General features: G+C 34.6%; 1 protein-coding gene and 1 long non-coding RNA gene across 2 annotated transcripts; both read right to left on the bottom strand.

The window, feature by feature from the left end:
• Positions 1-273: 273 nt before the first annotated feature.
• Positions 274-13,072, bottom strand: plpp1b (phospholipid phosphatase 1b). Its single transcript, XM_083554598.1, has 6 exons — positions 12,602-13,072; positions 9,010-9,161; positions 6,484-6,761; positions 6,249-6,306; positions 5,933-6,109; positions 274-3,372 (listed from the first exon to the last, which is right to left on the bottom strand). Exons 1-6 carry the CDS (start codon positions 12,657-12,659, stop codon positions 3,256-3,258), a joined length of 840 nt encoding a protein of 279 aa, XP_083410724.1. The 5' UTR covers positions 12,660-13,072; the 3' UTR covers positions 274-3,255.
• On the bottom strand, positions 6,770-9,000 carry LOC310733414. Its single transcript, XR_014535726.1, has 3 exons — positions 8,273-9,000; positions 7,303-8,010; positions 6,770-7,191 (listed from the first exon to the last, which is right to left on the bottom strand). It is a non-coding gene; the product is annotated as an uncharacterized lncRNA (long non-coding RNA).
• Positions 13,073-14,454: the final 1,382 nt, after the last annotated feature.

Below are 14,454 nucleotides of genomic sequence, written 5' to 3'. Positions count from 1 at the left end.
ATATGACACCACACCTCCTTAGGGAGTTCATGCTTCAGCAGAGCACAGCTGTTTTCGGGACACAAAAGGGTCCTACATAATATTAGGTAGGTGGCTTTATTGTTGACTGATCAGTATATTTGTCTCTGGCATTTAACATGAGTTTACTAAATATAAAAAAAAATATGCAAAAATAAACTATATAATAATGTTATGCAAAAAGATTGTATTATTTACGTAATTGAATGCAATAATATTTGTGATGACATAACAAGCATTTAGACATGTCTAAAATTTGCATTTTTATGTACCTTTATTGTATTTTTTGTATATTGAAATTTTACAGACAGTTTTCTTCTTTTGTTTAATGAAAACTATGATAATAACAGAACTGCTTCATTGTTTCTAAATTAAGCAAAAAAGAAAACTTGTTTACAGTAAATAAATACATGATAAATTGACCAATTGACCAATCTTTATGTGTTGGCATCACAGTATTTACTGTACCTAAAAACATATGCACAAATACAAAAAAATAAAATAATAATAATAATACAATTCACCATTACACTAGCTATTTTTATTTAGCAGACCTCTTTAGCCACTTAGACTTTTCAAGTATCTTTTTGCCTGCTATCCTCAGCATACAGTCCTGTAAAAATTAGATTATAGTTGTCTTTAACGTTGTCCTGCAGATCTGCATGACATTTTTTTGTAAGAAAAAAAAAAAGACCATCAAATTCTGCATAAACAATTATTCCAATTAATTCTTGTCATATGTGCAAGAAGTAGACTATTCTATATAATTGACTTCATATTCTGTGATTCCTCCTCTTTGACATAAATTATGGACAGAAGGAAAACAAACAACCAATGGAAGGACAACTACTGAACAACTTGGTCTGCAAAATTGTTCAGATAGGTGGTACATGGCAATGTAACATCCACATGGACCCGATAAACCATAAATTACAAGACATAAATTACAAATGGAAAGTGATATAATCCTGAGAGAAAATTAAGCCAGTCCTACTTCCCTACATTCTGGACCACTAGGGAGATTTTCCTATTTGTTGTCTAATAGTAGCAGTGGAGTTTTTCCATGTCCTTGTTCCTTGATGAGTACAAATATTAAAGTCATATGATTCTGACTTTAAATTCCTGCTGTCATGTAGTCATTTTTCTCATTCTTGTTTTGCCAAAACATTCGACAAAGAAGTGAAGATTTAATTCTAAAATACAGCATTTATCATTACACAACAAGCTCTGTTATTATTAAAATAAGAGTGTATTTCCTGTCCATGAATTCAAACTCTGTCTCTGCACATTGTTAACTAAATTGCTAAACTTCTGCATTTCTGGGCAGAATGGGGAGATTTCTGCCAGGCCTAGATGGGATTGTATGATGACGAGCAGTGCTCCAACATTTTAGTTCAACAAATTAAACAAGCCTTGCTCTAAATGCAACATAAAACAAGGAGCTTGCAGTCTGAGAGTTTAATTGGCTATTTATTATCATCGTGCCAGCAGGTAGCGAATTGGGTCTAATAAAAAATATAAGAACTCCGTAAGCTTCTTTGCTAAGCTCAGTTGCTGACAAAGACAAGCATGATCACATTGAGACTGGAGGAGTTATCAGCAGAGTGGAGGATTGGCAACTGTATAGAAGTGATGAAGCTCTGCATTTAAATCTGCTCTGCAAATGAAGTACACTTTAATTGTGTAGATCTACACTATGGGAGATGAACCAAACTAGTAAATTACTAGAGGTTTTTTAAGTTGGCTACCTCGAATGGCAATGGTAGAATTCAAACACTGCTGCCAGTAATTGAACAGACGTCTGGCACAATGAAACGCTGGAAATTCTGAGCTCAGGCAGAACTAGCTTGATTACATTTAATGCTTAGATTACATTTAATGCTTTGGTCAAAAAAAGTTTAAAAGGCTAAAGGATGGAGTGACACAGGATACATTGTGGTAAGTTTGGTGATGTCAAGAATATACAAATTATTATTTTTTTTTATTCTATTTACTTGGAAACCAAGCTTTGGAATGAGTGGGTGCACATCTTTTGTCTTCCTACATGTGTATTCTTGTAAAATCCCAGGCTTAGTAATAGGTAATAAGACAAGTGTGGCATATCTGGAAAGGCATATTGCCAAGTACATGATGGAAATGAATAAGAACAACAAAGACTAAACAAAACAAAAAAAGGAAGAAAAAAACATGCTGCAAACACGGAAGATCCTACCGCAGATGTGGATTTGAGAATCTTGGACAAAGTACAAAAACTACCTATTTGCATTGCCTTCTTCAGGTGCACAATTCTTAAATGAAGTCAAGCTAAAACACTAACAAATGATAATGCAGACCTACAAAAATCAAGGTCGTTTTTTAGCCACCTGTTCAGGTTTCACTAATATTTGGGAAGCTAAAGGGGCTGTGTGTCTATTGAAAGCTTTTTAATGGCATAAAGAATGTGATCTCACAAGCATACTTGAATAAATAAAAGATGCCTTCAAATGATTCTTTACTTCAATAAAAAGCAGGATATGAAAATGCTGAACGATTTCTGCCTTCAATACATAAAACAGCGATTTAAGTGAGTCCCATTTTCAAATAAAATAGGGTGGCTTCACTTGAAGTGATTCTACAATATCAGAACTTAAAAAATAAAAAAAAAACCAGCATAAAACATTTGAAGAGTTTTTCAGCATCAATAAAGGGTGATATCAGCACAATTGTGATTGATGTCTGTTATTGTCTCTCACAGTGCTATCAGGGATCATGTTACAAACCACTGTAACCAGTTACTAAATAACTTACTATGGCAGTCTGGAGTGTAAGGATCTACAATAAAAGGTTTTGTATATACTATGTGACAGTTGATAAGAATTGCTAGAACATATTGTAGGCACAATGTCACTAGGTAATGATTTTGGTATTTGTACTCTGTCAGGAAAAAGAGCATGAAAGACCCCAAGTAGATCTGAAGGTACTGATGGGCCTCTGCCTAGTTGTAGAAACATATATATAGTCTAAATACATAACCTTATATTTTAAATGTATATTCAATGAGACAGTGCATTTCATGGTTAAAGACTGAAGCAAATGCAGAAGAATCCACATTAAGTTGTGGCTGCTTAGCAATTTAAAACCTACAGCAGGTTTGGTCAGTGAACTATTGACATATACAAGTATACTTGAGGTTTCGGAAACAGCTATTTATCTGTCAGATGTCCGGTCTGATCATTTCATGCAATTTAGTCTTCCATCTCACTCAGAGCTCCCATAGTGGTTCATATCATTCGTGGTCTCCTGCAGGGTGGTGTGTGAAATTTCTTCTTTGTCTCCCTTGGGCTGGGCTTTAAAAAAATCAGACACGCAGAATACCTATAATGAGAGAGGAATAAAATTATAGTTATAGTAATATCCATTTTATTATCTGAGTACCCTAGCACAATTTAACAGAATAGACAGAAACACAGCACAAATTAAATTTTCCTAAATAAAAACATATGCTGCATATTTTGATCGTACCAAATAGAACATTGAAAAAAAGCAAATGAATTAACGAGTTTAGTTAATAGGGGTCTTTCAAGTAATTGTTTCTACAGTTAGGTATATAAATAAAGATATATTAGCTCTATACAAAGAAAAGCACCTGATGAACACTGTGTAATATGGTACATCATTAATGTTTCTTTCTTTCTTTTTTTTTTTTTTTTAGGTTTGTGGTCTAGGCAATCTTAGCTCAAAACCTGTATGCCACAGTCAAGTTATGATATAGTCATGGATGGCTGGATATTTCAGCAAGATAATAACTTGCATTTAAATCAGCAAAATAATTAGTGCAGTGACACATCACTGGATTTACCATCTCAGTCTCCAAAATTGAAACCTTTTTTTTTTTTTTTTTTGCAGAAACCTAAGCATAAAATGCAGCAGTAAAAATGAGTTATAAAAATGAGTCATAAAAACTGAATTTTGGATACCATTCAATACAGAGCATTGAATGGTATTCAAAATTCAGTTTTTCTGATTCATGCTACATATAATTATTTCACTTGTGCTTTTTGTTTATGTGCTGAAATGTTTATCTGTCTTAGTCCTACAGTTGTCCTACAGTTATTAAAATCAAGCCATAAATAAAATTATGTGATTGTTCTTATCATGATAAGCATCTTTTGTAAATGGTAGATAGTACAGAAAGATTTACTGCTACTGTTTTCTCTATTGCTTTTCCCAAAAACATTTTCCCAGTGGTTTTCTAAAGAACACCAAAATTTGTGAAACTGTAAAATATATATATACAAGGGGGTTAAATAAGTATTTAACACGTCACCATTTATCTTAGTAAATATATTTCTTAAGGTGCTATTGACATTAAATCTTGTGGGTAACAACCCATGCAATCCACACAAATCAAACTATGCATATCCATAAATGAAGTTATGTGTAATAATGTGAAATGACACAGGGAAAAAAGTATTGAACACATGAAGAACGGGAGGTGTAAAAAGGCATGGACTGCCAAGAGCAGCTGAAATCAATCAGTGATTAGAAAGCAATCCTGCCCCTTGTCAGTAAAAATTAATATCAGCTGGTTCAGTCCCAACTGATGGTCCCATTACCAAGGTGTCACACAAGAAACATCTCATGAAGTGTAAAAGCAAAGAACTCTCTCAAGACCTTTGCTACCATTTAAACTTCTGAATGTTCCAGTGAGCACTGTTGGAGCCATAATCCAGAAGTGGAAAGAACATAATTTCACCATAAACTGGCCATGACCAGGTGCTCATCGCAAGATTTCTGACAGAAGTAAAAAGAATATCAGAAGAGTTGTCCAAGAGCCAATGACTGGTTGTGGAGAGCTTCAGAAAGACCTGGAATTAGCAGGTACAATTGTTTCAAAGAAAACAATAAGTAATGCACGTTATTGTTGAATAACTGCCACGACCTGTGTGTATGCTCATCACGCAAGACTCCACTGCTGAAGAAAAAAAGCATGTTAAAGTTTGGAGGAGGGAACATCATAGTGTGGGGCTGTTTTTCAGCATACGGTACTGGCAAACTTCATATAATTAAAGGAAGGATGCATCAAGAAAATGTACCAAGACATTCTCGATAAAAATCTGCTGCCATCTACCAGAAGAATGAAGATGAAACAAGGGAGGACAAGACAATCAGCAAGACAATGATCCCAAACACACAGCCAAGGAAACTCTTAATCGGTTTCTGAGAAAGAAAATAAAGCTGGTAGAATGGTATAATGGTCTATATAAAGAACTTAAGATCAGGTTTCATAGAAGAGGCCATAGAACCTTCAAGATTTGACAACTGTTTGTGTAGAAGAAAGGGCCAAATTCACGCCTGAGCAATGCGTGCAACTGTATTTAACTTTAGACATTTGTGTACTTTTTTTTTATTGAAGTTAGTCTAGTCACACAAACCAGACAACATACCAAAGCATTTGTTGGAAAGTGTCGTTCCTGAAAAAGGACATCCTTCTTTAATCGGATCAGTCTATTCAGATGACATTGCAAATCACTAAGCCAGTCAGCAAAAAAAACTGCTAATAAACTTCGGTTCAGTGACTATATTTTCAAAAGTTTGTTTCCTTCTGCAAAATTTTGAAGCTGTCCATACCAACAAAAGCTTTTGTACGAAGTTTTAAATACATCGTGTTCAATAGTTTTTCCCTGTCATTTCACATTATTACACATAACTTCATTTATGGACATGAATGGTTTGATTTCTTTGTGGATTGCATGGGTTGTTTTCCAACATTTAGTAAAAATCTTATGTCAATAGCACCTTATTATAAAATAATAGAAAAATATGTACTGAGAAAAATGGTGGTGTTCAATACTTATTTTACCGCTGTATATCTTTACCCTATATCAGTCTCAGTAAATCTGACTCCCTATCAAAAGTCCTGCAAAATACTCACTATAAATATCGCCACAATAGATCCCTGTATAAATCCAGTAAGAACGTCACTCCAGTGATGCTTGTAGTCTGAGACTCGTGAAAGGCCGACATACACAGATGCTGAAATTAAGAAGAACTGGATAGTTGGCCTTAGCATCCGAGCACATTCTGCTTTCATTCTCCCTTGGAGGTACAGCTTTTCAAGGTAAAACAGAACAATATTAGTAATACCAAAAAATCTTTCAAATGATGTGGTCATGTGGCATCTACAAAACAAAAGCATATTTGATCAAAGTATGTTTTTTGTGGAAGTGTAACAATATAGCAGTACTTACTGCAAGGAACAGCATGCAATACATGGAGAAAGAAGAATGTCCAGAAAAAAATGAAAGCCTGTAAAACAAATTGTCAATCGTTTAAATTCTAGTGTTAGTGAATATGATTTTGACATAAAGAAAAAGAAGAAGATGAAAAAGAGGAAGAAATTAAAAAATGAATCACAAAAATATACAAGTAATGCACCACAATGTTTTAAAAGCTAGGCCCATAATTCCGGTCTGGAGATCTTACCTGCCTTCATTGACCAATGTCTTGTCTCCTGTGCATGAGAAGTTCTCAATGTAACCTAATTTACAATCAACAAGGCTCCAGTTCGGCTTGCATATGGTCAGGAAATGTGGCCTCAGCCGACCAATGGTGTATTTTGCAATGTCGGTCAAGGACTGGTTTATCGCCGCTCCAAAAATAAAAGACCCGACAGCTTTGTAGATGCAGGCTACATAGTCATTGATTAGATGATTAGATGATCTGGATCTCAGATATATGCAAATACACTCTCCACCAATGATCTGTAAAAACAAAAAAGAGATGAGATGCACGATATGTGTAACATATAACATTAAAGTTATATTTTTTCCAACTTCTGCTATGATGAGGATTATGACTCTAATCATTTTAGATGCTGATGATACAATATTAGCACAAATTTGCTTACTAAATAGTTAGCATTTCTGGATGGCTTTTCCAGGGTTGGAGATGTGCTAATTTATAAGTTAGTGGCTAATATATATAGGTGGACTCTACATTGTTTAATTTAAAGAGATTTGCCAAAATGTTAAAATATTTTACTTATAACTAAATATAATTATAATTACAGCAACAATTAATCACAATGTATTTTGAAAATATGTTACTACTGAATATAGGTATTTTACCTCTGTCTAACTATTGTAATACTTTATGATGAATGTTACATGCCTCGATACAATGATGAACTGACTTAAGTTTATAACCTTCTTACTTATATAATGTAAAATGAATGGCATCATGTAGTGTCAGCTTGAGATGCTCAACCGGCCACATGCTTCTAAATTAGAATCTGCACAATACTGTGTAGTATGCACATACAGGTACTAGTTTGCACAGGGAAACAAACTTTTGAAAATATAGTCACTGAACCGAAGTTTATTAGCAGTTTTTTTTGCTGACTGGCTTAGTGATTGCAATGTCATCTGAATAGACTGATCCGATTAAAGAAGGATGTCCTTTTTCAGGAACGACACTTTACAACAAATGCTTTGGTATGTTGTCTGGTTTGTGTGACTAGACTAACTTCAATAAAAAAAAGTACACAAATGTCTAAAGTTAAATACATTTACAGTATCTCACAGAAGTGAGTAGACCTTGGACGAAACTTGGATATATTTTAGTGTAGTCAATGTGCAGCTTAAATAGCAGTATAGATTTACTGTCCTCTGAAAAAAACCCGACATACAGGCATTATAATATCAAAATAGATGGCAACAAAAGTGAGTACACTCAAAGTGATAACAGCTGTATGTCGTTGCAAAGCCACATGTCCCCATCATGTTCATGTATATTTTGTCTGCTTGACAGGACCATACAAATTTGTCTATCTTTTATTAGAGAAGTTACAATTTGGTCCTTTGAGTAAAATTCTCTCTTACTAACTGAACACTGGATGTTTAACATGGCACCTAATGGCAACTCTCTGAGGATTTAAGAATTAGAATTGTTGCTCTCCACAAAAATGGCCTAGGCTTTAAGAAGATCGATAACACACTTAAACTGAGTTCCCTGGTGGTCTAGTGGTTAGGATGCGGCGCTCTCACCGCTACGGCCCGGGTTTGATCCCCGGTCAGGGAACCAACCCCAGCCATTTGGGTTGCACAAGCCTTAGTGCCGGTCCCAAGCCCAGGTAAATGGGGAGGGTTGCATTAGGAAGGGCATCCAGCGTAAAAACATGTGCCAAATCAAATATGCGGATGGTCCGCTGTGGCGACCCCTAATGGGAGAAGCCGAAAGAAAGTTTAAAGATAACACACTTAAACTGAGATACAGTCCAGTGGCCAGGGTCATACAGAGGTTTTCCAAGACGGGTTCCACTCTGAACAGGCCTCGCAAGGGTCCATCAAAGAAGTTGAGTCCTCGTGCTTGCAGAAAAAAACAGATGCTTGTATGCCAGCATTGCTTTAGAGGTTGCAAAGGCGGAAGGTTTGCATGGCCATCATTCCAGAAGAAAGCATCTTCAGAAGCTAGCTCATAAGAAAGCCCGCAAACATTCTGAAGCAGAACATGATGCCGAACGGCAGTTTTCCAACATAACTGACTCCAAACACACTGCCTAGATGACAACTGCCTTGCTGAGGAAGCTGAAGGTGATGGCTTTATGTTGAGTTATTTTTAGAGGACAGTAAACCTATACTGCTATGTAAGCTGCACACTGAATACTCCTATTTATAAATATATCCCATTTTTATTCCTATAGTATTGTCCATTTAAAAGATATAATAAAATAATTTAATTTTTCAATTTAGTGAGACACCCTTATCCAGAGCGACTGGTCAGTTAGGGGCCTTGCTCAAGGACCCAGCAGTGGAATCTTGGTGGTGCTAGGATTTTAACTCATGACCCTCTGATCCAGAGTTCAATGCCTCAACCACTGAGCTAGAACCTCCCCAAAGGTCCTCAGCAAAAATATATGGAAACTTGTATGTCCTGACCATAGCTTTAAAAATCATAGCCTTTCTTAATTCTCTATTTGTAGAATCAACAAATAAATTAACAAAAACTTACTACAAATAATGTGAATGGAATCATTATTCCCATCAGCAGCTGATAGGATATAGTATCTTCTTTGTACGGGTACTTGATGGTGTCATCACTGCAAAAAAATCCTCTTTTGAACGGGTTGTGCTGCAAGTTTAATATTGCGAATGGAAGTCCAGCTGAAAAAAATTTCATTAAATTAATTTATTTTATTAAACACCACAGCTGGAACATAATATAAATGACAACAGTCTAAGAGAAATAGCTGTCATGTGACATTAGTTTTTTGCTTCAATAAATCACCATTGTTGGCCGTGATTGCAGCACCTTTTCATGTGATTGTTAAGACAACACTGCAGCTAAGCCAAGTGTGACTAAATCTTCATGGCTACAATTCGTTGTTTGTTTTAATATGACAGAAGCTTTTGACTGGTTAAAATAAGAAACCAAAATACCTCTTCTCTAAACAGTTTTATCCAACAGAAATTGTTTGACATTACAAACAAACTGCACTCTGTAAAAAATATTACTTATATGGTTATGTGGAAAATGGATACAGTAGTAAGTCAAGATAACTGAACTGCTCTTTTACTCCTTTAATCTTTTTGCCACTCAATGAGGTTTTCAAACTGAATGGTAAAAAATTAAAATGATGTCACACATACGCACAGCAGTCATATAACAGGGTGCAATGAAACCAGATAATTTTCCCATTGCTGTTGTTTGTTTCCGATGTTTAATCTTAAAAATTTTAAATGCATTTATGGTAGATAACCTAGATTAGAATAAAGCATATAGCAGTAGTAAGTCTAAGGGAGTGTATTTGTGTTATGCTTTGCTACCTAACTGAGCGGACATTTATAAGATTCACTAAATGGGAAGGGAACTGTCCTCATTTTTAAACAGTACATGTGATTCATACCAGAGACTAAACAAAAATTCCACTGGTGTCTGATGCTGTGACGCACACTAAAACTACTAGGATAATGATGGCAGAATGTCTCCTTTTTCACAAAATATCCTGAATCCTAAATGTCCTGAAAATGTCCTGAATGTGTACACCATTTTTCTTGAAAGAATTCACCTTGTTCTTTAACCCCAGGTAGACCGCTAACCTGCCATGATAAAGCTTTCCTGTTATTTTGCAACCAGGTAAATGTATGAACTGGGTGTGGCATTGCCCCAATGCGTTTTTATTTTGCATTTTATAACTGAAAACAAAACAGATTAATGAAATGTAAATGATCTAAATTCACACTTTTTTGTGCTATGGTTATTAATTTGCCAGAAAGTCCTTTTAATATTTTAGCAGGTAACTCTTTTTATTGGTTTAGATATTGGATTATTTATTGGACTATTTACTACATTTATTTGCCAAAGACAACCTCAATGAAATAGCCAGGCTAAGTCTATAATAAGGCAAATTTGCTGAACCTAAAAAATCATTATGAAATTGTAAAAACAAAAAATTAATTATTCACACAAACACATGCACAAAAGGTCTAACAAACGTAGGCTTTCAAAGCCTCACACCGACATCATATATGTGTGTCTTAATGAAGGTGCACTTTTTAAATGTAAAAAAAAAAAAAAAAATTTATATTTGTGATTTTATGTTAAGAATGGAAACCTGGAAACAAGGGGAAAAACTGCAAGCATATAATCTGAATCATGGTTTTATTTATATGAAAGAATCTATGAATAAATGATTTGATAAATAAAAAGGAAAGAAATCTATGCATTTCTGTTGGCATATTCCTGGGCAACAAAACACCAGATATATCAACTTACAGCTAGAAAGTATTCAAAGTGGTCAAAGAGGCCTAGACATCTAAAATCTTTCAAAGCTATTTAGCCATACAGAAAAAAATTCTGTTTCATCAAGAATACAATACGCTGACATTGATTTACAGGATAGCAACTGATGAGCAGTAAAAGCTCTGATGCACATTGCTGAATACAGCAGGGGAATACAGGAATATTCTATAATATGATGTTCATGGGCTGTGGTAAGACTTTTCTGCTGAAAATAATATGTCTGATTTGCAATTTATTGATTTGTTAACGCTAGAGAGATGATGACAACCAGCTAGCATATACTCACATACAGTGTGTGTGTTATTTTCATACTTTGAACTCAGGTATTTCCCCACTGCAATGTGCATTTTATCTACTGATCTTCTGTAAAATGAAAGTATTAAGTTTGCAAGAAGAAAGTATTCCCTACACTGGATCTCTTTGCACAGCAGAGACAGTGTAAACTAAAATTACATATTAATATTTAATAATAATGATTTTTAGGTCAATCATAGCATGTACAGGTTTTACTGTTTTATAGCTGGAAAATCTCAAGTATATGAAGTACTGTAGACTATAGATTGTGCCATATTATATTGCCACCATGAACCAAGTCCAGAGTCAAACAACACACTGTGATTTATAACTGAGTAATTCCTTCCCATCCCCTTCAAATGGATTGTATATTATAGATATCATTGCTTACATGGCTTGTAGTTTTTGTGTTGTCTAAATAAGCACAGTTACAGGGTGGCAGCTCGGTGAATCCCAAATACTGACCAAAGCTAAAAGGCAGCGCTTGTTTCAAAAAATTATTATTATAATTTTTTTTTTTTTTTTTACAAGAACCTCTTTAATGTGACAGTCATGACATACACAATAAATTTTTACAGAACACTTTTACAACACTGTAACGGTCATCGAAGGTTTATCTCCTTAGACTCATGCAGATATGAACTGCATCCTAGATCTAATTTCCTGAAATCATCGAGATCTTTGTAATAATGAAAAGCTAATTTTCTATTATGTGATTGAAACCGAATTTGTCATAACTTAGGAGTAAGCCATCTCCTCATACTGGGCATGATGTTATCTAAGAGATACACTTCATTTGAGGCTTGGAATAAGGTTTTAGAAACGTTTTATTTGTTTTTTGGGTAGTGGCTAGCTGTTTCCACTAGAATCTCACAATGCAGTTGTTATGCACAGGAGTTATAAACAAAGGCCTTGTGCTATAGTTCATCCCATTAATGAACAGGAGTGCTTCAGGGTTACATTCCAGTGTCTCACTGCACACTCTGACTGACTGACACACACACACACACACACACACACACACACACACACACACACACACACACATATATATATATATATATATATATATATATATATATATATATATATATATATATAAGTGCTTTATTAATTAGTAGTTAATCAAAATTACAGTATTGTCAGTCATTTTATTAGCCATTTGCTTTTAAAATATTATCATCCTATTAATCGACCATTGTATAAAACAAAAACTGTTTAATTTGCATAAAATCTTCAGAATATAAACTTTTTCTATTCACGGGGAAAAATAGCAATCCAACTTCCCCCTTTTTCCTCGTCGACAGACATTCTCTCTAGTCATATGCGCACGTCCTGAATGTTGACATTGTACCTACAGCACGTCCTATATCATTATTTATCATTATCAGATGTACATAGTATTTTATAGAGCCTAAGAATCTGTATTTTGCCAGTGGAAAAGAAAATAATCGGTGCTCAGATGAGACTGAGGCTGAGCTACTGGAACGAGGCTTTATACACTTACCAAGGACAACGCAGATGACGTCCAGGAAAATGAAGAAATAGCCTTCTGTCTCGAACATATTTCCTTCCACTCACCTTTCCTGCTCTGAAACTCTAATCTGGTTCACCTTAACAAGTTTGATGTTTTGCAGCAACTTCCGCACTTCGAAGGCCGCAAAACACATCAGCCAAAGTGAAATCAATGTTTTGAGACTAACTAGAAGTAACTACAAAAAAATAGTGTCGTATTTCAACATTATGATTCAGAGACAAAATCATCGCGCGCTCAACAGCCTGTAATAAGTAGAGTCTAGTGGTAGGAAATGGTCCGATGTTACCGCTATCTGATTTGTCCTCAACGCGCGACTTGGAGTGTGCACTCGCATACTACTATACTAACTAGTTTGTGTAGTGTTTAGCACATGAACTGCTGTAGGCTTGACTACTGAGTATGCTAGTAGTCTGATCCAGCAATCCCTCTGGCTCCGCCCACTTTCCAAAGGAAAAACCTGATTTCTGTATTAACCCATTCAAGTCCTGTGTGCAACGTCTACACTCACATTCCAATGGACCAAGGATAGGGGGGAAAACGCTCAAAAATGTACATTTAATCAAAATAATTTACTAATAACTGGAAGTATTTATTGTTATTTACTCATTTACTAATTATACAATTATTTATCTGCGTAAATGTAAATAATTGTGATATTATTATCATATTATTGTGTAAGGATTTCTTTATTATGGTTATTTTAAAATTATTATTATTATTATTATTATTATTATTATTATTATTATTATTATTATTATATCTTATTAAGCTATATTATAAATGGATAGCATTCAAATCAAATATAATAATTTAATAATTTCCATGGTTGAACTGGCTCTGTTGTAAGTAGTGTATTATTTTATACTAAAATAATAATAATAATAATAATAATAATAATAATAATAATAATAATAATATTAATAATAATAATAATAATAGTAGTAGTAGTAGTAGTATAATATAAGAGGAGTCATACATACATACATACATACATACATACATACATACATACATACATACATACATACATACATACATAGAAACATACATATTTCAGTATCAGGCAGTCTTGGTTGTCAGACTTTCAGATTCATTTTGACTCAATGGAAAATGTGCCAAGGAACTTGATTAAAAGGAAACCGTAACAACAAATTCAAAAATAAGAAAATGGTTATGTTTAAACGAAACACTAGGCGAGAATTAAAACAGATCAGGACTGTTGTGTGAGTCTAACACATTATGGTGTTCATTTTAACACTGGATCAGTTATCTAAATGCACTCAGTAATGAGCTTGTACAGGAAACAGGTCCACCCAAATACAGGATGTGGGGACATAAACAGGAAGTTCGATACCGTGTCAAAATAAAAGTGAATAGCACTGAATAAGCAACAGCAACCATGCAGAGACAGTTGACACGTAGAGAGGTGGGATTTGTGTCACATAGGCATGAGATTACATGGTACAGTTTCTATAAGGCTTTATTTAAAGATGCCTGAGTGTCATCTTAAAAATGCAATAATTATACATTATATGCAAGGGCTGTCTAACTCAGCTTCTCCTTTGACTACATTTTAGTAGCAGTTCTATAAATATATATAAATTAGGCTCTGAGATTCTGCAAGAGTAAAAGAGAAAGTGTATAGGACTGTGGTAAGACCTGCGATGTTGTATGGTTTAGAGACATTGGCATTGAGTAAAAGACAAGAGATGCTGGAGGTAGCAGAGCTGAAGATGTTGAGGTTTTCGTTGGGAGTGACAAGGATGGACAGGATTAGAAACAAGTTTATTAAAGGAACAGTGCATGTAGGACGTTTTGGAGAC

The sequence above is a fragment of the Silurus aristotelis genome (genome assembly GCF_946808225.1).
Source record: "Silurus aristotelis genome assembly, chromosome: 11".
Taxonomy (NCBI): Eukaryota; Metazoa; Chordata; class Actinopteri; order Siluriformes; family Siluridae; genus Silurus; species Silurus aristotelis.
Note: the sequence above shows the minus strand (reverse complement) of the source record. Positions and strands in the feature narration are given on the sequence as shown.